This window comes from Aspergillus saccharolyticus (genome assembly GCF_003184585.1).
Source record: "Aspergillus saccharolyticus JOP 1030-1 unplaced genomic scaffold BP01scaffold_25, whole genome shotgun sequence".
Lineage (NCBI taxonomy): Eukaryota > Fungi > Ascomycota > Eurotiomycetes > Eurotiales > Aspergillaceae > Aspergillus > Aspergillus saccharolyticus.
In genome coordinates, this window is record NW_020290635.1 from 208,356 (window position 1) to 234,999 (window position 26,644).

At 53.0% G+C, this 26,644-nt stretch overlaps 7 protein-coding genes and 1 non-coding gene across 8 annotated transcripts; 4 read left to right on the forward strand and 4 right to left on the reverse strand.

The window, feature by feature from the left end:
* Window positions 1-586: 586 nt before the first annotated feature.
* BP01DRAFT_t217 lies at window positions 587-678 on the forward strand. The gene has a single exon. It is a non-coding gene; the product is annotated as a tRNA-Arg (tRNA).
* A 2,263-nt stretch (window positions 679-2,941) lies between these two features.
* On the forward strand, window positions 2,942-4,069 carry BP01DRAFT_300585 (SRR1 family protein; the record flags this gene model as incomplete). Its single annotated transcript, XM_025571994.1, has 3 exons — window positions 2,942-3,165; window positions 3,224-3,880; window positions 3,949-4,069. 3 exons carry the CDS (start codon window positions 2,942-2,944, stop codon window positions 4,067-4,069), a joined length of 1,002 nt encoding a protein of 333 aa, XP_025429639.1.
* A 503-nt stretch (window positions 4,070-4,572) lies between these two features.
* BP01DRAFT_344343 (Zn(II)2Cys6 transcription factor) lies at window positions 4,573-6,884 on the reverse strand. Its single transcript, XM_025573559.1, has 5 exons — window positions 6,757-6,884; window positions 5,888-6,706; window positions 5,628-5,837; window positions 5,426-5,577; window positions 4,573-5,378 (listed from the first exon to the last, which is right to left on the reverse strand). The coding sequence occupies exons 1-5, from the start codon at window positions 6,856-6,858 to the stop codon at window positions 4,649-4,651; spliced, it is 2,013 nt and encodes a 670-aa protein (XP_025429640.1). The 5' UTR covers window positions 6,859-6,884; the 3' UTR covers window positions 4,573-4,648.
* A 394-nt stretch (window positions 6,885-7,278) lies between these two features.
* BP01DRAFT_300379 (uncharacterized protein) lies at window positions 7,279-12,929 on the reverse strand (the record flags this gene model as incomplete). The annotated part of the gene is made up of 5 exons (XM_025571987.1): window positions 7,279-7,410; window positions 7,467-12,205; window positions 12,255-12,709; window positions 12,767-12,793; window positions 12,847-12,929. The coding sequence occupies 5 exons, from the start codon at window positions 12,927-12,929 to the stop codon at window positions 7,279-7,281; spliced, it is 5,436 nt and encodes a 1,811-aa protein (XP_025429641.1).
* Window positions 12,930-13,867: 938 nt separating this feature from the next.
* On the forward strand, window positions 13,868-20,175 carry BP01DRAFT_300620 (beta subunit of fatty acid synthase; the record flags this gene model as incomplete). The annotated part of the gene is made up of 4 exons (XM_025571995.1): window positions 13,868-18,977; window positions 19,030-19,515; window positions 19,571-19,686; window positions 19,741-20,175. The coding sequence occupies 4 exons, from the start codon at window positions 13,868-13,870 to the stop codon at window positions 20,173-20,175; spliced, it is 6,147 nt and encodes a 2,048-aa protein (XP_025429642.1).
* A 188-nt stretch (window positions 20,176-20,363) lies between these two features.
* On the reverse strand, window positions 20,364-22,036 carry BP01DRAFT_402351 (FAD/NAD(P)-binding domain-containing protein). Its single transcript, XM_025578637.1, has 3 exons — window positions 21,493-22,036; window positions 21,140-21,421; window positions 20,364-21,040 (listed from the first exon to the last, which is right to left on the reverse strand). The coding sequence occupies exons 1-3, from the start codon at window positions 22,022-22,024 to the stop codon at window positions 20,469-20,471; spliced, it is 1,386 nt and encodes a 461-aa protein (XP_025429643.1). The 5' UTR covers window positions 22,025-22,036; the 3' UTR covers window positions 20,364-20,468.
* Window positions 22,037-23,732: 1,696 nt separating this feature from the next.
* On the reverse strand, window positions 23,733-25,150 carry BP01DRAFT_402354 (uncharacterized protein; the record flags this gene model as incomplete). Its single annotated transcript, XM_025578638.1, has 1 exon — window positions 23,733-25,150. The coding sequence occupies exon 1, from the start codon at window positions 25,143-25,145 to the stop codon at window positions 23,733-23,735; it is 1,413 nt and encodes a 470-aa protein (XP_025429644.1). The 5' UTR covers window positions 25,146-25,150.
* An 890-nt stretch (window positions 25,151-26,040) lies between these two features.
* Window positions 26,041-26,631, forward strand: BP01DRAFT_384321 (uncharacterized protein; the record flags this gene model as incomplete). Its single annotated transcript, XM_025577494.1, has 1 exon — window positions 26,041-26,631. One exon carries the CDS (start codon window positions 26,041-26,043, stop codon window positions 26,629-26,631), a length of 591 nt encoding a protein of 196 aa, XP_025429645.1.
* Between the last annotated feature and the right edge of the window lie 13 nt (window positions 26,632-26,644).

The following is a 26,644-nucleotide window of genomic DNA, read 5'->3' on the forward strand; positions in this document are numbered from 1 at the left end:
GTTGGTATACGTAGTTCAATAGGAACTTGGGGGTCCTGGATGAGAAGCGTTGTAGTATGCCTGGGAATGAGTATGTAAGTTATGTGCCTTGCTCAGGGTGGTGCTTGCTTGCTACCTCGCCCGTGCGTTCTCTCTGCCTCGAGTTAGTCATGAATAAGGTACTCTCCTGAAGTCAATCACAGAGAGGTATGTTCCTTCCATGAATCCTAGGCCCAGTGTGCAACCTTGCCCCTCCAACTCCAACGAAGACAACATTGACATTCCTAGACAGATCCAGAAAAACCAAGTACATCCAACCACACCACAAACCCATTCATTGTATATAGTACATCCACCCCTCATCCCCCCCCCTCCCGCCTAAAGCCCAAACCAACCCAATCCACAAGCAACTAGGTATACCACCAGAAACCCAATAAGAGAACTAACCACAGATACTACCTAACACAATACCACTTTACACACATATGCACAGTGCTTCAAGATATGCCTCCCGAGGGGCCAAGCGGCGCAAGCCCTAAACCTCAGGCACCAAATAAAGTGGGTCAGTCCGCTATCACCAACTCTCCGCCAGACACCACCAACAATCGCCGCGGTGGTGTAGTGGTATTAACATTGCAGAGCCCCCGACTTCGAGAGCGGGTGGAGTGCAGATTCTGGGTTCGAGTCCCAGTCGCGGCATTTTTTTCTTCTTTTTTTCGCTCTCTGCTGGGGTGGGAGGCGTCATGGAGGCGTCATCGTGGAAGGGTGTTCCGGTCTACATATTACATACGTATTTGGGAGGTGAGGTTGGAATGGAGGAGGAGTGGGGGAGAGAGGGAGGGAGGGTGAGAGAGTTTCACGGCTAGGGATGAGCCTTATGGTGGATTGGGATGGGGCTTAGTTCAATTTGGCTTGGTTTTATTACACAGAGTGGGAGTTGTACTTCGGGTGGAGAGAGAGGAAGAGGCGAAGAAAGGAGGAGGATGTGAGAAGGGGAGGAGAATGTAATGAGATTTGTGGGAAAGAGGCACAATCTTCGATCTTGCTTCTTATATTGACTAGGTTTATATTGAATAGGTACTTGGATGAGATGTCATTTACTAGTGATTTAGGCCCAAGGTCAAAACAGCGGCATATCGCTCGCTTGTGGGGTTATGATTCTTACTGAGAGATACCTGCAAAGCGATTGCAAATGTCGCAGGCATGCTTGGATCTGGAACAGAGGCGGTAGGCTCTATGTCTATCTGGATCATGTCCTAGGGACTCTCTGGACCGTCTTATTCAGAGAATGACCGGGCCATCTGAGACGGCAGATTCCTAGATCATGTCTTGTTCTTATTCCCCAAGGGAAAGACTTGACATTGCCTAGTGTGCAAACAATCCCGCCGAGAATTTGTGCTAATTCTGATAGCCGGATCCCGACGAGAGATAGAGTCTTGTTGGGTCGGGATAGCTGGGCATAATATGCCTTGAACTCCCGGTATCGATGCTCATAAGGGCCCAGAGGCGAGTAATATCCCTCGGGCGGTTCACGCTTTAGCTGCAGATCTCAAGCCCACCAGCCTTGTATATCTGGATGTCTCAGGTGCGGGCAAAGTCCCGGGTCCTCGCCACAGAATTGGCGAAGCACGAATGGCCCCTATCAGGATAGCGGAATGTGGCTTTGTTGTGCCAGCCCGTAAATCCTATCTTGGTTGGGCTCTGGGTAGTCCTAGAAGAAAGCGCATCCGGAGGTAGCTGAGAGCAGCACGAAACTGTTTCCCGAGGGCAGTCAGTACATACCACCTGATAGTTTCATACCGACAGACAAAAGATTCCAACTTGTTTGCTTCATCAAGCACACCACAAAACACACGAAGCATCTGCAGTTCACCAGCAGCAATGGGGTGCATGGATCCAGAACCCCACTCTCGAAGCGGGGCCGCAATTAGTCTGCTTGCCAACCAACACAACGGTCGGTCCACTTCTCCAAGACGATATATGTGCAACGAGACCATTATTGACACCGGGGACTCCACACGATGTGAGTCTCGTGAGTGGGAGCCAAAGAGGAAAGCTCAGGATGGACGCGGACCGTGGCAGTAGCTTACCCCCAACTACCAGCTAGGAGCCCTTGCATCTCTGTCGCGCAAGGAGTGGGAAGAAACAGGAATTAGCACCTGTTGGTCATCCATTTCGATCTATTTCTGATCGTCAATCGCGAGAAGTCTTCTGCCAGGGTCGATTCCAATCGGAGTAATGTGGTTCTTGGAGCTAACTATCAATAAATGATCACTGGACACTAGTGGGAGGGGCATCGAGAACTGCAGCAGTACTATAAATGTGGCACAAACATGAAGTGGAGGTTAGCTTGAGAGGGTCTAGAGTTCATGCAAGTCACTTGCCCAAAATAAATGCCACTAATTTGCATCCTGGCCTGTCCGCATATTGTAAGCTCGGTGGGATAAAAATATCCCTAATTTTGCTGACTTGAGCGATGCGCTAAGCCCCAACCAACAGGTTTTACCTGCGCAAAAGCAACGGACTCCGGAGTAAGCTGGACTAAGTGTCCGGTTGAGGTGATATTAATAGGATGATTGTCAGTCCAGCTCACCAATCATGCTACGAAGCAGAGATTCCCAACAGGTTGGTTTAGACAACACAGCCCTTGACCGGGGTGCACAGCGGTGAGATTCCATACCGATGGAACGTTTCATGTGGGCGTCAATAGAAAGCAAACTGTTTCAACCAACCGCGTACTAGTCAAACAACGTGACATGCGTGCTCAACTTTCTCGAATCGAAGCAGTTACAATACTTAAGGCTGCCATGTGCGGCATCTCCACCCAGGTGAAACATTGCCATTGTTTTCGGCATCCTTGTCGATGGCTTCAACGGCGGACTACCAGACGAGCGCCACCTTGACGCCCTGCACGGGCCACATCGACAGGGAGCCGGCCCCAAAGGCTGGCGCTGAAGGCACCATGACGGAGCAGCTGGCATTTACTCTGCTGGACGAAAAGACCCTGAGGAGACTTGAGCACGTGGTACGCTTGTACAATGCCGGCAAGCCGCTTTTCCCCCGGGCACTGCTGGAAGATCTCGACCGGCAGATCGAAGAGGGCAGGGAGGAGATCCGCATCAAGGATTTCGATGATGTGGTAAGCACATATAGTCGAAGTGTCCCCGCTGTCTGCTTGGACTTGGCGTGAGTGCTCTATACATGTTAGTCACATTGGTATCATGCCTGGTCTAACAACCGCCAGTACAACATACTGCATCGGATACAGCAGCATTCAGCTTCTGACCTACGTTCACCCTTCATGTGCCATGATGATGTTTGCGGACAAACCTCCAGTGTCCATCCTATACACCCGACATCCCGAATTCTCGGAAGGCACCATCGAGGGGCTGGACTCAACTTTTGCCAGTGTGCGCGAACATTGGCGAGAAAGTGAGACGTGTCACGAATTGGAATCCCATCTGACGGCCTCGCAATTCTCACTTCCCATACGCAAGATTGTGGCTTTCGGCCTCGGGACTCTGGATCAGAGCCACAATGGGAGGATATCCACGCGTTCATACGTCCAGCATGCTGCCGTGGAGACAATGGCGACCGTGCTGGCTCGCAGTGGGGTCAGTGGAGGGCAGACAGTCGACTGTTATGTTCAGGACCCTTGGTACAATGAGAATGATGTCAGATTCCTCCAGAGCATAGGACTCCAGCCACTAAACGACCCGAAAGGGTTCCTCGAGATCGATGAACATACCTTGGTGTTCTCGGTCTGTCCGAATGTGCCCGTGAAGCAGATAGTCGCGGACCTCCAGTGGCCTGGTGCCATGGTCTGGAATAGCGTTTGTGGAGAAGAAGAGAAGAAGCAGTGGAAGAGACGATTGCGAAATGGCGAGGAGTTCTGGATGGGGTAAGTGCATGCCTTGTTGATGCCTGAGGAGACTTCCGCTGATGGTTAATACTTTTCATACTTCATAGCCCGCTCGCCACGGATCCTGACTCGGACCGCGTATGTGAGATGGTTACTCACTATCAAAAAGTCGCATTGCATGATCCAGAGGACTATTTTGGTGACCTCTCCCTTTACACCAGGGTTTGACGTGGATCCTTGGAGGTTTTCTAATGAATCCTTCTTCTGTTCCTTTATCTTTCCGTATGTGATACTTTCTCAGATGAGTCCAGCTGACGCCAATGTTTATGCCCCATCAAAGAGATTCAGTATTCGATTGTAGATGTTGAGTATACTTATCACTTGTAAGTAAAGGGACGAGAAATGATTGTCCAGGGGGGCATCACGCTAATCCCTCTCGGGTAAATTGTTGCAGAGAGTCCTTGTCGAGGACGGGGAATATGCCCCGATGCCGGAGCGATCGGCACCGCAAGTATAGTAGTAGCGCGCAGTCCACTTGAAATGCAAAGAATGACAGTTGTCGTCGAACCTCGCTTCGAGTTTCGCATCTTTACTACCTTATATCTTAGCAGAACCATATGCGTGGCAAGAAATCAAAACATGAGAGAGCTTCCGGTAAACACGTCGCGTCAATATGTATTTTTTGAGTTGGGTATCAAGACATGTTCAATCATAATTCCTCTCCAAACACCAGTATACGTAGAAAATGGTACGGAAAGTGAAATCTCCAACTGTCTAGATTCCTAGTGATCTTACGCCTGAGGAAGACTACCACGGTCGGTCCCAGGTCGTATGATTGAGTAGTTCGAAGAGTCCGTAATCACCAGGCAAATGACTCCACGGGGCCAGACCTCCCCCACCGCCTGCTTGCCAATCGCTGCCACCTTCATAGGTAGGAACCTCTGCCAAATCCGATTCGACGACGAGGTCTTGCGTCTCGAAACTATTCTCCGAGCTCCCGCCCGACCGGGACGTTACCTGTGAGGATATCGATGGACATAGCCGTCGTAGGTTATTTCCAATGAAAAGAGCCGGATGCCACGACGTCGATAACTCATCCAGCACAGTGATGCAACACGCTAAGTAGTGCGCATTAGACGGACTCTCCTGGTCTTCGAGAAGGGCCACAGCGGCGCACAGCGTGGAATGCATGGCAGACATTGGACTGCGATGAAAACTCTGGAAGACACGGCGGTATTTCTGACCGGTAGCACATATCCCCTTGGCGGACTCGCGCCGGACCGACTTGGCTACAGCCATCGATTCGCTTGATCCCTCTGCGCGTTTATGTTCGAGTGAGTGAGCCAGGAAAGGCCGAGTGAGGAGGATTCGTGCGGTATGGTAGATCATATGTAATGTATAGACGTGGGGGACATCGTTCGCGCGGTCGATTCGGAGCTCCTGGGGCAGGTCATAGAACCACGTTCGTAGGTCGAGGAGGCAAGTGCGCAGAAGGTTGAATCGCTCGTGGGGTTTCGTGAGGTGTCTCGGACCCCATCTGCCGGGTCAGTATATCGTGCTGGCATGGTAGATGACTAGACGTACAGTGAGGATAATATTCTTTCCTTTATGCGACACAGAGCTATCATGGCTCTTTGCAAAGGGATTAAAATCTTTTGGATGTTCTCGGGCGTGTGGCTAGTGGCATGCTGGTCCTCTTCGATTGCTGCCGGTAAGTCAACCGCTGCTTGTTGATCCTGTCTTTGTCAGATGGCGTGCCGATTTCAGTTCGCCGAAGTGCACGTACGAGCATCGAGCAGACCCGCCCTGTGTATGTGGCGAACAGCTTGTCATGACAGTACAATGCCCAATAGACTTGCCGTCTAAGTCGGAGTTCACGCGGAGTCATTGTTGTCGTTCCTTTAAAGCCCGCGGGATCCATATTCAGCCCAATATCAAGGCTCAGTCGGTTGGCCATCCCATGATGCAACCATCCAGCTGCGTCTGAACCCACAGCCTTTGACGTCATGGTTAGCATAGAGTATAAGAGATGAGTGAAAGACGTACGATGTAATACAAGCCAATGTTTCCCAGAGCCTGGATAGTCAGAAGGTTTGGATGCTCCATCTCCTGATGGAGCAGCGTTTTTGCCCTTTCCAAAAAAGGCTGTCCGGCGGTATTGGAGTCACTAGGATCACTCCGAACCTCCGGGCTATCTGAATACCGGGCTCCAACTGCAAGTAAAGAGTAATGGAGGAGAAGACTCCAATACGGGCCCCGTGTCTCTAGACTTTCACGAAAGAGCGTCTCATCCACAAGAGGATACCAAGGTTGCTCCCAGGCGAAGTAAAGATCGACTAGCTCGTCCTGGAGTGCTTTGGAGATCCCGGATTCCTCGATCGTGGGGTCTGCAATGCGAATATTCAGGAACTCATCGATACTTTGCAGGACGGGTTCTACTTCAGGAACGGCATAAGCGTTTTCCTGTCTATCTTCCTCGCCAGGCTCCGGGGATTTGAACTGGAGTCGTCCGCTGGTTGGTCCAAAGTACCTCATCTCCCCATCCTGGTCAAAGTTCATGGTTTCATCGAGGGACAAGCGACCTTTGAGATATTGGCATAGCTCATCTACCGATGGGCTCATGCTAAATATCTGCGGATCCTCGCCAGTGTGAACGGCTCCCGACTCACGGGTGGCGGAGACATCATGGTCTGTCCTAGGATCGATACCATGGATTTCCAGTAACTTCTCCAGTGATGCGATGCGCTGACGCAACAGGAGCACATAGGACTTGGGAGCGGGCCGACGCCCATCTTCCGTGCCAGAGTACTGACAATGGGCATTGTACTGAGCACATCTCGAACAGCGAGGTTTCTTCCCATCACACTGTCACATGTTAGTCAGCAGGCATCTGAATCGCAAGGCAGTGGCCATACCTTCGCTTTCCGTTGACGACATTCCTCACAAGCTTTGGTGGTGTATCTTCCCCTTGCTCTAGAGGCAGCCTTTCCTTTGATGGGTAGCTCCGTGGATGACATGCTGACACTTCATAGTTGAAGTCCCGAATGGGATGATTGGAAACGATGAACCATTCACGAAGCATTTGCGATGCGAAGTATTGGACAGATTTGTCAGCACCAGGCGTCATCGCTGTGTTGGCCTTGGCATAGCCGAATAAGGCTAGCGTGCTTCGCTTCCAATCCCTCAATGAATGCAGCTTCACCGAACGACACTCGCAAGTTCCTCAACTACTGTGTTCAATCTACAGCATCATATATACATCCGAGTAATCTTAGATTGCTCTATTGACCTTGACCTTGATTACAGTTCTGTCTATATGCGCCTCGAAATGCACGGATCCCTTACTTGAAGTGCCTGACAGAGGGAGAGTGAATGGAAACCCAAATGCCGCGCGTGCTAATCATTCAAAGCCCGATCATGCAGTTCGAGCTTTCAAGCTAAAAGCGTGCCCCTTCAGCTTCACCTGTAGCTAATGCTACGGCGACAACGGTGTCCGAGGCATGGCTGATGGTCACTTCGATGTTGCTAATACCTTTCGATGCTGCAACAGCATGAGCATTGCCATGAAGCTGGTGATAGTCAGTATGATATAGCACGAAACAAGACTTCTGCTGGGGCAGCTAACCGTCACACTGGGAATACCATTGGTATTCACAATCTCTATCTCATTCATTGATACACCGGCCCCTCTGGACGGGGTTTGCAGACTCTTGAAGACGGCTTCTTTAGCGCTCCAACGGCCTGCGTACGAGGCGCGGGGATTCGGTGCTTTCCGACAGTACTCGCGTTCCCTCCATGTGAAATTCCGGTCGATGTAGTTTTCGTTCTCTATGTTGATGCTGGCGATTTCCTCTACATCGACCCCAACAGTGACAGATGAAGCCGCTTCAGCACGTCGGGTTACATCTTCGACCATCGATTGGACGATTGCAGATACTCTCTTCGATCTGTCGGCTGTTGATGTCACTTCCGGGCTAGGGATCTGGACGCTAGGACTGCAATTTGATGCACTATCAACGAATCGAGAATAATCTTTGGCAAGGCGACTGTTCTGATTGAGAAACACATCGCGCATATCGTGACTGTCTTTCCACGGGGCGGTGTTTTTGACCTGAACCATCGTGTTCTTCAACAACCGCGAGATGTACTCTTTGGTCGCAGTTCGTTGTCGCCTGTTCACCTGGGTGCGGTATTTCTCGAAGACTTCTGTCGAGAGAGACGCAAATAGATACCTCGGCGCGACCAAGACGTTGATGGCACCTTTTTGACCGAAGCCGAATGATGTGAGCATGGTCGCTTTCACCTCTGAAATCGGCAGCGGACTCATGGGATATAATAAATACTCAAATTTGCGCAGTTGCTCATCCACATTGTCGGCATTGCGATTGCCGGGAACAATCCCGTCGCGAAATATCTGCATACAACCGTTCAATTGCCAGGCGCCTGCAGCTCCCTTGGGGTGGCCAGTCAGTGACTTCTGGCAAACGCAGAGCAACGGGTTGCCTTTTCGTCTGCCCAAGTGATGCATCTGCGTATTGATCACGTCTCCCTCGTTGATCTCGTTCGCTTTCGTCGATGTACCATGCATTGATACCAGTCCAATATCGTCTATAGTCAGGCCCCACGCAGCCAAAGCGGCCCGCACAGGTGAAATTGAGGAGTCTTGGAGCCGGATATTGTTCGCCCACCGCTGCTGCGCATCCCGAATTCTTGACTTCATGATCTGCTCCATGCGAGCTTGGCCAACTTGTGGCTCTACACTCTCGCTTGAAGGATAATCCTGTGTATGCTTCTGCTCCGAATAGTGCTGCTGAATGCAGGCCACCTCTTGATCGAAACAGGAGCGTCGGAATCCGAAGTCGAGCAAGGGTGAACTCTGCGCCCGTATCCCTTCGCGTGCCGCAGTGAGAATTCCTTTACCGGGTGCAGGTATTGACCGACCGATTTGATCACTCGCAAGTTGATTGTAGGCTACCACACCATAAATCGGCAAGCCCATCTCAAGTGCAACCTCGGCACTGGTAAGTATCTGGACGCCGCACCCGGCAGCCTCAGCAAAACCGCTGCGTGAGCTTGCTGTCGGACGCGAAATCTCACTCGGTAAACGATCCTTGGCAAGCTCTTCGGCGCTATTGGCTGTGGCCTTGATGTTCGCAAATTCGTACGCTACCTCTTCGCCGTAGTCATCGCATCCGCCCACCAAAGCCATTTTGCATTTTCCGGTCATGATCGCCTCACAACCCGAATCCAAAGATTCAATGGCGGTGGCACAAGCTCCGACTGGAGTCTTAAGAGGTCCGGTCGAGGACAGCAAGAGCATATTGACCCATGCACCCATGGTGTTGGCAAAATGGTCCAAAATGATGTCGCCTCTGATTGGACGATCAAGATACCGGTCACGATACATGGACTGAATAGCTTTACCAGGGCCACCACCAGTGCCTAAGCAGTTGGTCATTTCTGACGGATGAATGTGTTGGTAAATCTCGTATGGGTCCTTGATTCCGGCGGACAGGAACGCCTCAGAAACACAACATAGCGCATATAGGGTTGTTCGATCAACTTGTTGTACGATGTCCTCTGGAATTCCATACCGTGAAGGGTTCCAACCCTTAGGAACTCTACCTCCGACGATCTGGTCAAACGGGATAGATTTGGGGATCATCAGCGTTGCACCTTTCTTGATAAATACCCGGTATTCATCGGACCCCGGGATAGACTGAATAGAAACTTTGTCACCGTGCCTCAACTTGAAGGCCTCGGCTGCGGATTTTGAGCTCTCGAATGGAGGCAGGTCATCTTCGATGGCCACTTCTTGGATGAACTCCTTCCTGGATGGGTCATAACTGTCTAGTTCACTCGGTTCGATCAATCTCAGACCAGTGCCTTTCGATATACAGTTGCCGTATCTTGTCGGAATGTCTTCGTCCTGAACGGGCTCACGAGTCTCCGCGTCGACCCAGCCAACATACGGTTGACCTTCAACTTCACCATCGATATGTTGTATCAGTCCCATGATCCAGACTATCTCGATATAGCCCTCGAGCGAAAAATGGCCTTGGGACTCCATTTCCCACCTCGTATGAGCATTACCCCAGGGCCCCAACTCTGAGAATCCGACCACCACCACAGTGCGTGAGAGGTCTACCATATCGAGAAGATCAGGAAGGCCAGATATCATGTCGTGGTGAGTTGTTAGTGGAGGGAACCCGATTTTCAGGTTCGCACGCTTTCTCTGAACGAGCGCCTCCCTTTGCTGATAGAGCGGAGTCTTGCCCTGGACGGCGATTTGATGGTGACCGTCCTCCCTCATCAAAGCATTCCGTAACTGGTGCTCATTACTCAGCTTCTTTCGGCAACATGCTATCTGCTCTTTGACATTCCACATGGAACCTAGTCCACCCGTCAGGTCAGCATAGATGGGCGCCTCTTCTGCAAGGGTCGTTACACTTGGTGTTAACAACGCCAAGATGTTCAGGGCCATCTCAGCCTGTGTGAAGGTAATCACGCCAAGTTTCTCCATTTCGGCCGCCAACGCATTTGTAGAACGCATCAAGCCTGTGCCACGAGTCCACCCGATAACTGCTCCGCAAACATTGATATAAGTTGACCACGTTTCCGAGTGAAATCTGTTGAACAAGGTTTTTAGCCCAATCTTGGCTTCGGCGTACAAACCATCGCCGCCGAAGGTGCCTTCATTACAGGACATTGGTAGTATTACCGTGGTAGGTCGGGTATCGATACGTCGCTTTTCTTTCTCACGGCGCACAAAGCCAATGAGTCGCAGAATGTTGACCAGCATTGCTCTGAGCGCAACCTCCTGGCGGTCGCCTATAGAGTCTAGCTCCCCTGCCTGCGGGATGGCTGCAAAAGGAACGATATAATCTAGATCACCGCCTACAGGAGAGTCCTTGCTATAGACGTACTGGATCAGTGCCTCGCAGTCATTTTTGCTCGCTTGGTTAAAGGGAAGCAGAGTCAAGGATGCCCCTCGAGAGCCATGCGTCCTAAATGCACCCTGAAAGAACGTCGCGCTGCTGGAAACGGCGCGGCTTGTAGTAACGATGACCTTAGCTCCGCCAGCTAACAGTCCTTGGACCACATGGGCACCAATTGAATCCGGTCCGCCTCCTGTTACCAGAACTGATTTACCGGCATATGTTAAACCAGTGGTAACGCCAGTGTCCAAAGCTGTATGCAAGATCTCCGTTGCTGCCGGATCATATAACCAATCTTGCTCGTCTCTCCGTTTTCTCAGATGAACAAACGGGATTGTATTGAGACCAGCTGCGGTTGACGTGCGCCCTTGACGCACGACATCTGGGTAATTACAGATGTTGCGAGGTATCTCATCGTATTCTCGCTGCCCAGATGCTGAAATCATTGTTCTGGGTCCCATGGGTAGCTGTGTGTGAATGAAAATGGGATCCGCCAATTGCGCCCTGGCGCCGAGACGCAACATCTCATACAAGATCGCCTGTTTGTTACCCACATGAGGTAATGTTGATGTGATGACTTGCTCTGACCACGATGTTCCCAAATGAGCACGTATGATGTCGACGCAGCTAGGCTCCCAACGATTAAAAATCCGACGGAGGCGGTCATCCACGCTAAGTAATGCTGTATCGATATGGCTGGCTGAAATCTCATTCAACCATCGGAAAACGTCCTCTCTGACCCAGTTCCACCAGGAATCATACTGCCGTGCCTTGTTGAGATTGAACATGGGCTTGACGCAATCCAAAAACTGGTCGTCCAGCTCTGCATTCCATTGCTGAAGACTCTTCTCCATGGCTTGTGAACGGTTCGTTATCTGGGTCGTGTCAACATCCAATGTCTGCTCGCCTGACTGAAGGTATGCCTCTAGAACCTTGAACTGCTTCTGAAAAAGTTTTTTATGCTCGTTCTTGAGGGATTCAAACTCAGCCGAGCTCATCATCGCCGTTGATGACGAGCTGCTAGCGCTACCACCTTGTGCGCCCGTAGGAACGAAAGCAATGCCTTCAAACGCAGCATATTGCTCAACAAGACCATCCAGATACGACCGAACTTCATCCGCACCGGAAAGCCTCGACGCTGGCTCCATGGCTGTCGCAAAGCAGATAAGAATGGTGGAATGCGGTTTGTCCAGCCCCCATTTCAGCTGCAGAAAGTCTTGCATAGCAACCTGGTTGAACCCCGCAGGTAGCTTGCTGGACACGAACTTGGAGATTAGCATCGACATTTGTTTCCCAGGCTTGCCTGAAAAGCCACCCTGCAACGCTTCCCCCAGAGCCGTCAGAGACATATCCTCAACTCCATCTGGGACACGTCCAAACTCAGCAACCAGATCACCTGTGAGTTCATTCTGCAATGTTGATTTCCCTGGCTGGTCAGCTTTCTGCGAGCAAAGGTGCGGTGGCCTTTATCCTACCTCCAGATAAATCCCTGATCGTCTTGATCATCGGAACTCGGTCGAAAGGTCGTCGCAACTTCTGTGCGGTCATGGCAAGAGTGATATGTCTTGCTGATAGAACGACGTCTTTGCTGGGGCCATAGGACGTAATGGCTGTAGAAGTTGGCGAGGCTGGCGGGCTCGCTTCGGGGACGCGTGTCTCTTGTTTCTGAGCACGTATATTGGCAGGCACTGAGATATTCTCGCTCTTGGGCTGCACTAGCGGAGAAGCTTTCTGATACTCGTACATTATCCCGGCCTTGTCGTCCATGTACGAAAGGAATTGCAGATGAGCCCACTGAGATGGAGCGTGAGACTTATGGTGTATGGCCGCTGATTTTCTAGCCATATTTGCTAGAGTGGTCCGGGGACCGACCTCGATGAAGCGGCAGATAGCCGTTTTGGCCTTAAGAAGCTCATCTTGTGTCTCGATCCTAGCGATGATGTTCAGCTGCTATGGTGTGTTGATGAGATCCTGATACCGCACTTACCAACGCACTGGGGAGGCCAATTGATATCTACGTTGTCAGCATTGCCACAAAGTTTTCGCCCAATCGTTGAGCGGACCTACGAAAGAAGCTCTATGAACAGCTTGTACGCAAGATCGTTCCGACCCCGGGTGTTGAAGGGACGACTGCTGACTGAGTGATCCATGACAGCGTCAAGTGTCACGGCGAACCCTCTCTGTCGAACAAACACAAGGAGGTTAATGCTGCCTTTAGGGTACCTCAGCAGTATATAGACTCTAGTCGAGCAGGCAGACAGGAATTGGGCACCCAGGTGAATGGAATGGAAAAGTCATTATCGGCAAAACACCATTTCAAAATGGCCCAATGACTAAAACTTGCGACAAATTGACGCGACGTACTGGATTCACAGCGCCGCATTTTGAACTACTGAGGCGTGTCGTACGGGCCTCCTTTCTTGGCCCTAGGGATAGAACCTGGAGGCTTCCTTAAATATCCCCTCATGTTTCGCAAACCTAGCCCGATTCACATAGAGACCCAAAGACGAGTCATAAGCTGACAGTGCCTGTGTATAGAAATCGTATTCGGCAAGACGTGCGATAAAACTCCGTGTGCAAAACTCCGGTCGGTCAAAGCCAATGTATGTGCCTGGAAAGGGGTTGTCAGGTCGATAAAACTCCGGCCTGATGCAGGAGATCCTTCAAAGATTGAGGCTGACAGGGCAAGGGATCCTTGATCAAACGCCCCTGAGCCGACCCCCGATCCATATGGTGCTTGGACTTTGTGGTCGATACGCCAACAAGACAGCCCTACCGGAATATATATGCATTTCACGGGACGGCTTGCCCAGGCGTTGTTAGTCAAGCCGGCCCAATGAACAATTCTTCGATTCGCCAATGCGTTCTTTGCTCGTTAAGGTGAAGCTATCTCTACCAGCATGTACGATTCTATCGACACCCAAGTGCTAAATACTGTGGATGAGAACGTGCTTTGCCGCGCAGGATGGGAAATCTCGACATGTCTATGATGGACCAATGTCCTGCCTACCTCAGCTCCAGCTCCTCTTCTGCGATCGTCATGCGTACCTCGATTCCTTCATCCTCGCCACCTTGTCTGCCCTCATTCATGACGAGTACGCGAGCGACAGCCGTCGAAGTACCTTTGATTTGGAAACATGTCAACCTAACACTGACAATACCCTCGTCTCAATTTCAATTGATTCAATCGCAGAAGGATGCTTTTCTCCAATGTCTAGCGATCAAAGAAGGAGAGAATGAGGCCGGACCAGGTTCAGCGCTGGAATTGTGCTTGAAATATGTCGAGTTCCTCATCCGACAACAATCTTCACGGTCGGCCCTGGTCGCTGTGCTACGAGCATTTGAGTCTCGGTTCTTGCAAGATGACGAAGATATCCACTCCAAGATTCTTCACTCCATTTCAGCTCCCAAGAGTCGGCAGTATTACCTGTCAGTGTATTATCGCGCGGTCGAATTTGCTGGCAACGGGGAGCTCGAGAATCACATCTTTCCTGCGCGCACCCGGATGAGCGCGTTGTTTCAGCATGCTCAAACCAACAGATTTCACCTACTAGCAGTATTTGGAGGACAGGGAGAAGCAAGTCGAACATGCATTCAGGAGCTGATAGATCTTCACGCTACCTACAAGCCAATGTTACATTCTTTCTTCGGCACGGTCGGCGATCTGCTCAACAAGCTTTCAAATCTCCCAGAGTGCCTCTCCTACTTTGGCGCGCAGCCCCTAGATTTGTGTGCCTGGCTCAATAATGGCGCAGCTATCCCAGACAGTATTCGTGTTGCTCAAGCCCCGATCAGCGTTCCGGTGATAGGAGTACTGAGCCTGGCTCGATACTGTGTCACATGCAAACTTCTAGGCTTACACCCTGGCGAGTTGCGTGCGTTGCTCAGAGCCACAACTGGCCACTCGCAGGGACTTTTAATCTCAGCAGTCGTATCAATGTCGGATTCTTGGGAGTCCTTTTATGAGAATAGCGGCCTAGCAGTTGAAGCGCTTTTTTGGTTGGGTTGGGAATGTCATCGAAGCGCACCGAGCACTCTTGCACCACATGCACTCAGTGACTATGCAGACGACTGTAGCATGCCATCCCACATGCTCAGCGTGCGAGGGTTGAAAGTGACACAGCTCGAGTCGATAATAGAACATATCAATCGAGTTCTGCCTTCACAAGGGCAGGTACATATGGCGTTGATCAACGCTCGCGATCAGTTCGTGGTGGCCGGCCCGTCCACGTCTCTGGTGCACCTTCAAAGCTACCTGATGAAGATTGTCAGTTCTGACGAAGATCAAAGTCGGATCCCCTTTAACAGCAGAAAACCATCAATCCAGACTAGCTTTCTACCCATAAGCACACCCTTTCACACCCCTTTTCTTACCGATGCCGGAAATGCACTCAAGAAACGACTCTCAAGGCACCAGATAGTATCCGAGGATCTCAAACTCCCAGTATATCACACAAACACAGGCCAAGATTTACGGGAGACCAAGGGGAACTTGCTTCATACCATATTCGATGCCATCGCGCGGGAGCCTTGCGATTGGCCTACGGCACTGATGGGCTCATTTCAGTCGCCAAATCCCACCCAAACTGCATCTCATATCATTGTCTTTGATCGCGGTGGATTGGGCCCGTTGGTGAAGAAGGTCCAGGAAGGAAGAGGCATCCGGGTCATTCAAGCTAGCGACCTTGACTCCCGCGATGCTGAGATTGGGACCATGCGCGACCTTTTCTCGCCACGCCTCCTAGAAACATCGACAAGAATTCAGAGCTGGAGCCAGCGTTATCAGCCGCGGTTGGCAAATGGAGGCACGGTTGCTCTTGAGACACGCCTGAGCCGCTTGCTGGGTTCGCCTCCAATCATGGTGGCTGGCATGACACCAACCACTGTGCATTGGGATTTTGTTGCCTCCATCATGAACGCTGGCTATCATGTCGAACTGGCTGGCGGAGGATACTACAATAGATCTGAGATGACAGCGGCAATAACGAAGCTGGTCGACAACATTCGTCCTGGTCGTGGAGTCACCTGCAACCTTATCTATGCAAATCCGCGGGCGATGAGTTGGCAGATAGCAATGCTACGTCGATTGTCGCAGGATCGAATTCCAATTGACGGGCTCACGATTGGTGCAGGCGTGCCTTCAGCGGAGGTTGTTTCGGAGTATATCCGAACACTCGGACTACGTCATATCAGTTTCAAACCGAGTTCAGTAGCTACAATCCGACAAGTGGTGGAAATAGCTAAGACACATCCTGACTTCCCCGTCATTTTACAATGGACGGGGGGTCGAGGTGGAGGTCATCACTCGTATGAAGACTTCCATGCTCCGATTTTGAGCACGTACGGCATCATCCGACAGCAGCCGAACATCTACCTAGTCGCTGGCAGCGGCTTCGGTGATAGTGACAGCATATATCCGTACCTTACGGGACAATGGTCTGTTTCGCATGGCTATCCGTGTATGCCCTTTGACGGGATCCTGCTGGGAAGTCGTCTGATGGTGGCCCGGGAAGCACATACCTCTCCTGCCGTGAAAAGAGTCATCACAAACACTCCTGGCGTGCCGGATAGCGAGTGGTCACGAACATACCATGAGCCTGCGGGAGGAATTCTTACCGTCCAGTCAGAGATGGGCGAACCCATTCACAAGGTTGCCACTCGAGGTGTGCGTCTCTGGGCGGACATGGACCAAACCGTGTTCAAGCTACCCAGAAAGGATAGAGTAGCATACTTGCGCGAAAATCGGAAGTCCATCATACAACGTCTGAACTCCGACTTCGCAAAGCCTTGGTTTGGTCGAGATTCTCACGGTGCTGTGGTGGAGCTGGAAGACATGACCTATGCTGAAGTACTCCATCGCATGGTTGATCTGATGTACGTCCGTCATCAAAGGCGATGGATAGACCCTTCTTATGCCAGCTTCACCTTGAACATGGTCATTCGGACCCTAGAGCGGTTGCCATATTCTTCACTGGCTCAACGTGTCGATCTTTCCCGGACAGTAGTCTTAGAGAGTCCAGAGCTGTGCCTCCAGTCGGTCTGTGAAGTGTGCCCTGCAGCCCAAGACGAAGCTCTCAATCCAGAAGACGTCTCGTTCTTTCTTCAGGAAACAAAAAGGGCTGATCAGAAACCTGTTAACTTCATACCAGCTCTCAATGAGGACTTCGAGTGGTATTTCAAAAAAGACTCGCTCTGGCAGGCTGAGGACGTTGAAGCTGTACCTGATCAGGATCCTGAGCGAGTTTGTATTCTGCACGGGCCTGTGGCTGCACAATACTCGGTTGACCGCAATGAATCTGCCCAAGAGATATTGGACGGCATTATAGGCGGAGTCATCGAACGCTTCCAGCGCGAGACCTGCTGCGAAGAGTCAATTTCGAGCTCAGCTAGCGGTCTCGCCACCCCCGACAGTTGGTCGTCGATTGCCGGATTACGGGAGATAGCGGTTTATGATATATCGATTCCTACGTCCAGTTCGACCTCTGACGCTCATGATGACCGGTCAGTACATGTTTCGGCAGCCGGGTTAAGCTTGTCTCGAAGCCTGCCTCTGTGGATTCACGCAGTATTCGAAGCCCCAATCCTGCTGCAGAACCGACGGCGCGAAAGGAATCCCTTCCAGCATTTCATCGCAGCAAATCCTGACGCAGTATTTCACTATGACCCGGATCGAGGTGAAATATCGGTCTGCGTTCAGGATGCATGCCGGGTCACTTCCTCCATGAAGCTTTCTAGTCCGAACGGCGTAAACATTGTGTTGGAATTATATCCCCCTCAGGTACTCGAGCCACTGCGATTGCTCTACCGGTTCGACCCTGGCATTGTACCTTTTAGCCTGAGCGAGATCATGGAGCAGAGGAATGCTCGAGTCAAATCATTCTATAGCCGATTATGGTTTGGAGAAGATGTCTCTACGACTGGCAGTATCCATGATACGTTTTACGGGAAAGAGATGACACTTACCGAGCAAGTGCTCCAAGACTTGATTGCGTCTGTTGGCCCGGCTTTCCCGGATTCTAGACTTGTCTTTCCCGACTCAGAAGTCCTGCCTATTAGCATTGCAGTTGTGATCGTCTGGGATGTTCTCACCAAGCCATTGGTTCTCCGGGACGTGGGCGGGGACCTGATGCGACTGGTCCATCGGTCAAACACGTTTGAGTACAGCCCAGATGTGTCCATGCTCCGTGTCGGTGATATCGTGAGCTCACAATCACAGGTCCGAGCCTTGTATGTGGAGGATGCAGGCATGGTTGTTGTTGTCGAGGCGCAGATTATGCGCTCGAGCAACCCAGTTCTTACAGTCACGTCAAGCTTCCTGTTTCGGGGAACTTTCAGAGAAGAGAAGGAACTCTTCAGACGAATCCAGGAGCCGGAACGCAGGCTCAAGGTGGACAGTGAGCTTGATGAGACCGTGCTTCGACGCCGCGACTGGTTTTATGTCGAGGATGAGACAATATCCCTCGCGGGTAAAACCCTTTTGTTCAAGCTGCATAGCCATATCATCCATAAAGAGCATGGGATGCAGGGACTCCGAGTCGCAGGAACCGCTAGCGCGCAGCTTGGCGGATACACATGGAAGGAGGTAGGCACGGTGAATTACAGCTGCGACAGTTGTATTGGCAACCCGGTGCTCGAATTCCTGGATCGCCGAGGGAGTCTGGCGTCCTCGGAGGTAGAACTCAAGCATCCGGGATGGGCGGGCTTGTCCTCTCTTGAAGTGCAGATGCCGCCGAGTAATCAGCCATACGCCAACATGTCGAAAGATTTCAATCCTATTCATGTGTCTGCCATCTTCGCCTCTTTGGCTGACCTTCCTGGAACTCTGACCCATGGCATGTGTACTTCCGCCGTCACAGTGGCAGCCTTCGAGCATCTCGCTCTCCATGGCAATAGACGCCGTCTTCGATCATTCACGGCCACCTTCACGGGCATGGTCATGCCCCTCGAAAAGCTGGACATCGCAATCCGGCACACCGGGATGGTTGAGGGACGCATGTGCTTTGCGATTGATGTTACTCGCAAGGAGGGCGGGGAAAAGGTCCTGGAAGGCCGAGCCACTGTAGATCAGCCGGCTACCGCGTACCTTTTTACAGGTCAAGGCAGCCAAAGCAAGGGGATGGGGATGGACCTTTACGAGTCGAGTCCCGTGGCGAAAGCTTTGTGGGACGAGATCGATGCGCAGCTCTATGCATCATACGGTAGGCCTCTTCCCGATCAGTTTTATGGGCGCGCACTTCTAACGATGGGCAGGGTGGTCTGTGCTGGGCATTGTGCGCAATAACCCGACGGCAATCACGGTGCATTTCGGTGGTCAACGAGGCCGCAAGATCCGCCAGAATTACCTGTCGATAACGACGGAGACCGTCCTTCCCGATGGCACCCGCACTGAGGCACCGGCCCTTCCGGGTCTCACGTCTCGTTCCCCCTCATATACGTTTACCGACCCGAGAGGTCTATTGTACTCGACTCAATTCGCGCAGCCAGCGATTCTGTTATTTGAAGTAGCGGTGATCGCCGATCTGCGGAGCCATGGGTATGTATCGCCAGACGCAGTGTATGCCGGCCATTCGCTGGGAGAGTATGGGGCATTGTCGGCCCTTTCACCGTCGATTCCCATGGGGGCGCTGGCGGAGTTGTCTTTCTACCGAGGGGTGATGATGCAGGCGTCGGTGGCACGGGGGGAGCAGGGCGCAGCGTACGGGATGCTGGCGGTCAACCCCACACGGGTAGGCAAGTGTAAGTTCGGCTTTCTGCTCACGGGGTTCGCAGGCCACTAACTAACAACGGGCAGTCTTCGATTCTGATGCATTAGGCAGGCTGGTTGAGGCGATCGCTGCGGCGAGCCACGAGCTACTGGAGATTGTCAATTACAACGTCCGGGGGGAACAATACGTGTGTTCAGGAACAGTATGCTTGCGGGTTCGGGTCCATTTCTCGTCTGGGCACCACTAACCCTCGTAGGACACCAACCTCTGGGTGCTGGGCAAGGTTCTGGATGGGCTTTCCCAGTCGGCCAACGGGAGCGAACAGGTCGCAGAGATGATGAGGGGCGCGACCGCGGCGAGAAGTATTGATATCACGATCCAGGATCTCCTGACCGCGGCACACGGTCTGGCCAAGCCCATCCAGCAACAGCGGGGGGTGGCGAGTATTCCGCTGCAGGGGATCGATGTTCCGTTTCATTCGAGCCATTTGAAGTCGACGGTGGATCGATTCCGACAGTGCCTGCTCAAACCCGGGTTGTTGGAGGGGAAGGTGAACATGGCCGACCTGGAAGGGCGATATATTCCGAATCTCATGGCGAAGCCGTTTTCGGTGAGTGAGGAGTATGTTCGTGAGGCGTATGCGATGACTCAGAGTCCGATTCTGGGGGAGATCTTGGGGATGCCGGCATAGACAGACTGATTAGGTGGATCTTTGAATGGCTAATTGCGGTGACTTTTGTTTTCTCGACTGTGATGTATTGTAAGATTCTCAGACATCTTTGAAGGAGAACTCATGTTATGTTGGTCTAGATTTGCCCTACATCGTTTTTGTCTTGGTAATGGACGTCCTCCTGCCATCTCGAGGAGAAACATGGATGTGTCGATTTCATGACTACATACTTGTCACATTTTGAATCCCTTGACAGACATAGTCCCACCCTCTCAATCTCATGCTCAATCTCAATCTACATACTACTTAGAAACCTACATCCCCCGCCAAAACAGCCCCTGCACCTCTCCAATCATCTCCTCCACATCGCACTCCCACACCTTCATCGTCCGCCGTCGAATCTCCTCCATCACCCGCGCCATCATCCCCGTATCCTCCTCGGCTTCCTCCCCTTCCCCCTCAAACATCTCCCACTCATACGCCCGACACACCTCCCGACTACTCCGCATCACCCACTGCGACCGCGGATACCGCACCGCGGAATACGCCCGCAACGCCCCCTCCAGCGCGGTCGTCGTGGCGCGCTTCCCACGGGCGATCGCCGTCTCCGCGCACTCCAGCGCCGTCACCAACGCCAGCGCATCCTCGACCCCCACCCCGGCCCCGGCGCCGTGGTGGGGCGAGGCGGCGTGCGCTGCGTCCCCCGCGAGACAGACGCGGGCGATGGCGTAGGTTGGGGGCGGGTTCTCGTAGAGGTCGAAGATTGGCCATTGCGTTAATTCGGTAGGGAGGAGGGCGAGGAGGGTGCGGACGAAAGGGGTCCAATTTTGGAAGTGGGTGAGGAGGTGGGTTTTGGGAGTTAGGGTTGGATTTGGAGAGGGAGGGTCTTCGTCTCCTCCTCCTTGTCTTTGGCCTGTTCCGTCGGGAGTGGTGGTCCGGCTGGTTTGTGGGGTGTTGATGGTGGTGGTGGTGGTGGTGGCTGCACCCGTAAAGGCCGACGCATCCCAGTCCTTCGGGTCGGGCACAAAAGCAACTACATTCAGGAGATGCTGGTGGGCGACGGGGAAGTGCAGGACGTGGGCGTGAGGCCCGCAGTGCATGTGTTGGAGGAGGAGGCGGCGGCGATGATGGCGGCCCAAATGCGCCATCGCCCGCTCCATCGGAATCAGGCCCCGATACGCCAGTTGGTGGGCATAGCGCGGCCGATAATCGCCCTCGGGGAAGAGCAGCTCGCGCACTCGCGATTTGATCCCGTCGCAGCCGATGACTGTTGCTTGTCAGTCCGTTCGTAGTTTGAAGGATATTTGTACTGGCATAATGGGCCAGACAGTCACGCACCGCAATCCACCTCCCTCTCAGTTCCGTCCTCAAACACCAACTGAATCCGTCCCGAAGTCATATATTCGTATCGCTCCAATCGCTTCCCAAACTGCACCACCCCATCTGGCATCAACTTCATGATCTCTGCCAGAAACTGCGCCCGATGACACCCTTCAAACCCCCGGGGTCCCGCGTACAACTTGTACACCTTTCCCTCGATGCCCACGGGCTGGTTGCCTTCTGCTTCGTCTGCTTCGTCTCCCCCGACGTAGGTGTGGTAGCCGTCGACAAACCGCATATTGTAGTCTGGGGCCTCCGGCTCGCCGTTGTCTGTCGCCACGCGCCGCAGACACTCGTCCAGCCGCGGGTCCAGTCGCATCATACAGTGACGCGCCGCCCGCGTGAAGCCGATCCCGGCGCCCAGCTCGCGATGGCAGGCCGCCTGCTCGTAGACTTGGATGTGGAAATGCGGGGAGTCGCGGTGCAGGAGACCCAGGGCGAGCAGTGTGCCGATGAGTCCGCTGCCGATGATGGCGATTTCGATCGTCATTGTGTGTTGGTTGGGAGTTGGTTGTTGGTGGCCGTGGGGGTATACGGTGTAAGTTACTATGGGTTCATACTACTAAATGGGATGCAGGACGTATTGTTTGTACTATACAGGGACTATACTATAGCCTGAGGTCACGCATCACTTACTCACTTCATTTTGCAACGGACTGTACTGATACTCTAGTCAGGGCATGTTCTCAACCTCCGTTTTCCGTCTGGTTAGGCTGCGACCCGCCTCAGGTAGGGCTACGACTGTCATCCCCATCACCGGGAAACCGGAGCAAGGCGTGCCCTATCTTCCACTGACTTGAGGTAGAGTACTAAGTATCCTCTGTGCTACGCGACAGCGCCAATGCCCTCCTTCCACTGACTTGGGGTACGTACTCAGCATACATACGGCGAATTTCTGTCCTCTTCGGCCGGAAAAGACATGACACCCAGTGTCTCGCGGGTCACCAAGAAAAAAAGAAAAAAAAAAAGAACAAAAACCCTCGGATGACCGTAGGCTCTCTTGTTGCTCTTTCGAATCTTCAGAGATGTACTGTAAGATACATGCAATAAAACCCCTGGAACCGGGGGTAGCACAGAAGCAGAGGATCGGATGGCTGCCGAATGCTAAACACTAAAGGCGCCCATAGCATATCCTGCCACGTATCTCTATCTTGATTGATTCTGGCCCTGATTGAAAGGATGTGATTTGAAGTCACTTGTTCTTCAGACCAAATGCGAACAGAACCAGATAAGAGAAAGCAAAGGGAGGAAAGACCGGACACACCAACACCACACACATTCTGTACAACGCACCCTTGATACGGAGTCCTTTACAGTATCTTCATCTTTGGCAAAGTAGAAAGTAGAATACAATTACACAGCACAGCACAGCACGCACTACACAAGGAAGAATTCACAGACCCAATTTCCAACCCAACCGATGATATTTCTCCGAGCCAGGCAGCAGCTCCTACTTCTCGGCGTTTTGCGTAACGACTCTCACGCTGTACTTACTCACTTACTCACCAGTTATTTGTTGTTTTCCTCCTTCAATTAAAGTGGGTAGCACAACCTGCGAGGAGAAATTGCAGAACACACAAAGACTCCAGGGACAGGGGTTTGGTCCGGTGTATCATGTATCGTGTATCGGATGAAGCAGGGCAGGCAGGGTTGTGCTACAATGCAGAGTGCCGAACGGGCCGGTAGCGGTTGACTGTCCTGAGGATCGCTGTTCTTCAGGGAGACGGGGTGGATTCGCAATGGGGCGGGAGATTGGATCCTAATGACAGGGGGACAGGCGAGGTGGAAATCTCCGAGGATTGGCGGCGGATCTTCTCGGTGTCGTGTAGTCAGATTGATTACTTTATGTACGAGGGCCAAGGGTGGGGGAGGAACGAGAGGAGATGAGTCCACGGGGGCTTCCTGGGGTGCAGATGTCATGGATATAGTGGGCAGGGGCGAGTAGGATCATAGGTCAGGAGAGAAGCTGTTGATATCGAGAGGCCGAGGAGAGAGCCATTGAAGATACTCTCTAGCATAGTTGAATAGCATATCACACGCAGGGAGTTGGCAATGCCCTCCAATCGTATGACGCTGAAGGAGATCAGCTGGTGTCCAGTAAAGTGCAACGGATAGGCAGTGGGAATCTGATATCATTCGGGGTCCTAGCACTACGTACAGTAACCGCCAGTCCTCGCATCAGAGCGCAGGAGTCATATTCACCCAATATAACGCACCACCTCCGTCCACTCCTCATCTCCCCCCACCAACTCCCAATCCCGCTCGCTCAGACACATCAATGCCTCCCACCCCCCCTCCTCATCCGCCTCGTCGATCACCGGCGCGATGTAGCATGCACACGGCAACGGGGTCGCAAAGGTCGGTCTGCGAATCATCGACGGCTTCCCCAGGGGCCCAAACATCGGCACCGTGGTGTGAGCCATACTCGAGCACGCGAAATCCGTCCTCGGGTGGAAGGCGCCCCCATACGCCACCTTACTCTTATCCTCCTCGCGGGCTAGAAAGGTCGCGTAGCTGCGCGTGGCCTGCCGCGTGTGCAGTGATTGGACGTGCTTGCGCAGCTTCACGGCCAGCTCATAGAGCGGCAGCGATGCCACGGCCGTCAATGGAAGCCGCAAATTGGCGGTGCGCACCATGTGGCCCATATAGTAGGGGGAGAGGTCGATGGTGCGACGGAGGTCCAGGGCGCGCGTGATCTTGGAGGTCGACGATTGCAGGCCCGGGGGCAGGTGAGGGAGACGCCGGATGATGAGCCGTTGCCAGAGGAAAGCCGTCAGCGCATCGTTGGGGGTGATCTTCTCCGGTTCTGCTGCCTCCCCCGGGGGTGGAGAGGCCTTCTGGTAGATGGTGGCCATGGCTGCCCGGCTGAACCGCACATTTCCCCATCGGAAGGTGGCCAGGTAGGCCTGCATCTCCGGTGGCATGGGCCCCGACGCCAGTCCCGGCACCATGGCAGGTTTCAGTTCGCTGTGGTCGTCCTCCATGTCTCCCTCGTCGGTCAGCAGCGGAATCAGGGTGCGGCGGTCGATGTTCCCCTCGCGGAGGGCCTGCGCGGGGAACGGCTCCTTGCGAAGACTGTACGAAAGCAGGTTGATGATCTGGAACATCCCGTTGCCATCGATGATGTTGTGCTGGGCGGCCAGCCCCAGGATCCAGCCCCCTTCGATCCAATTCAGCTGGAAGTCCAGCACCGGGGCCGGGTGTGTCGCGGGATCCTCGTCGGTATAGGGCTGCGGAAAGGCCGGACGGGGAGGCGCCAGTACCTCCCCCGGAATGTGGCTGGTCGGACCCCCCCGGGTATACAACTCCGCAAACGAGGCAATCTCGTTCGTGCAGTCCCTCTCTCGGAGGAATCGATAGTCTGGTGCTTGCCAGGTCGCGTGTGGACGCACGACGAACACGCCGGAGTTGGACGAGGTCTGGCCTTCCCGAACGACTTTGCCGCCGAGAAAGGGAAATGCGGCGATGAGCTGGTGGATGGCTGTCTCCAGGGCTGTCACGATCTCCGGGCGTGAGACATCGCGTGAAAGGGGGAAGATCAAGAGCAGATGGGAGTAAGATTTCAGTAGGGGCAGTTGGCCCAGAATGTCTCGAGTGTGGTCATAGTCCATCGTGGGCAATGGAGGGCTATGTATGTACATACAGTACAGTAGAGTTCAAGATGTACTTCAAGGGGGGAGATCTTAATATGTATATTCAACCCCTAAAGCCATCATCTTCTGCCTGCTCGGTCTCACAACAGTGTGCCACATTCTCAATTGGACCCCTGGCGCAGTCTTGGGATTCAGAAGAAGAGATAAACATCATCATTAGTCGCAACTACTGACTCAACTACAAACCCTCCTTCATTAATGGGCGCCAGGATCGGCCCGTCCGAAATCCAGCATTTTAATAGCGGCTGTCGATCGCTGTTCGCTGACCAGCAATTGATCTCGGCCCGACAAACACGAGGTTGAGGTTCCTGGTGACCATTCAATCGGATTCTACTCCCTGCACCTGAGTTCTATGGTCTTTGTGGTGGGTGGGCGATGTGTCCGGAAGAATACAGTACTTCCCTCCCCTACCTTGGGTCTCATGGGTTCTTTCTCTCTCTCTCTCTCTCTCTCTAGATTCATCCCTCTGACTGGATGTGCAGATTCCAGTCTCACCTGCTTCGAATCACGCTCAAGTCTGGCGACTCATCCCCCCCATCCCCCTTTCTTTGCCATCGATCTCGGCTCTGATCGCATGCATGCACGAACCCTCTCAGGCCAGCTGAATCCACCAGATCTCGGATTCATCTGGCGGTCGGTTGAGGGTCACACCTCCACACCTGGGTTGAACCGTCCCTCACAGCTACGCTGCAGGACAAGTTGACATCTGCCGTACGAGGCTGCCAGCAGGTTGCTTGCTTGTCATTTGCCGGGGGCAGAGCTGCAGTGTATGCAGAGCTGCAGATGTGCCCCTCCCCTCCCTTTGCCATTGTTTCTCTACCCTACAACACCATAACCCCCCATATTCGATGGGATGTGGCAACTCGGGAGCTGGCTGAGAGGTGTCAGCGTGACCCCGCAGATCAGAACAAGAGAAGAAGCACTGTTGATGCTGCGAGCCCTGAAGATCCTGAGCGCTCGGTCGATTGCAGCCCTCTCTTGCCCCTCCCAGTACGGTCAAGCGCCGAGAGTGGGTAAGAATCCGCCCACAAAGCCTTGTTCAACCCTCCTCGATACTGTACCTCTCCCCGCCATTGCCCCTGATGTGTCTCCAGCATCAGCTGCAAGCTGCAGAGCGCAGGGCGATTCTGGCTTTGTCGTCTTGCCGTTCTTGGTCCAAAAAGGCCCCCGTTCAGATATCCAACCCAACCAGTCAGCGCACGAGATGCCTCCTCCGACTCTGCATCCTGCAGGGCAGCCATCACATTGCACTAACCAGAACGTGTCCTTCCAGGACGCACGCCGAGTCACCCTGGAGGTCTGTATGAGTCGGTTGCCACCCCCTTCCGACTGGCTACTGGACGCTGATGGGATGAAGGAGCTTAAGACGGCAGAGGCAATGATGAGCAGCCATGACGAAGTCCGCTGTCGAGATCTTGAACCGATTCGTCTCTGCACTGCGTGAGCTTCATCAGTCT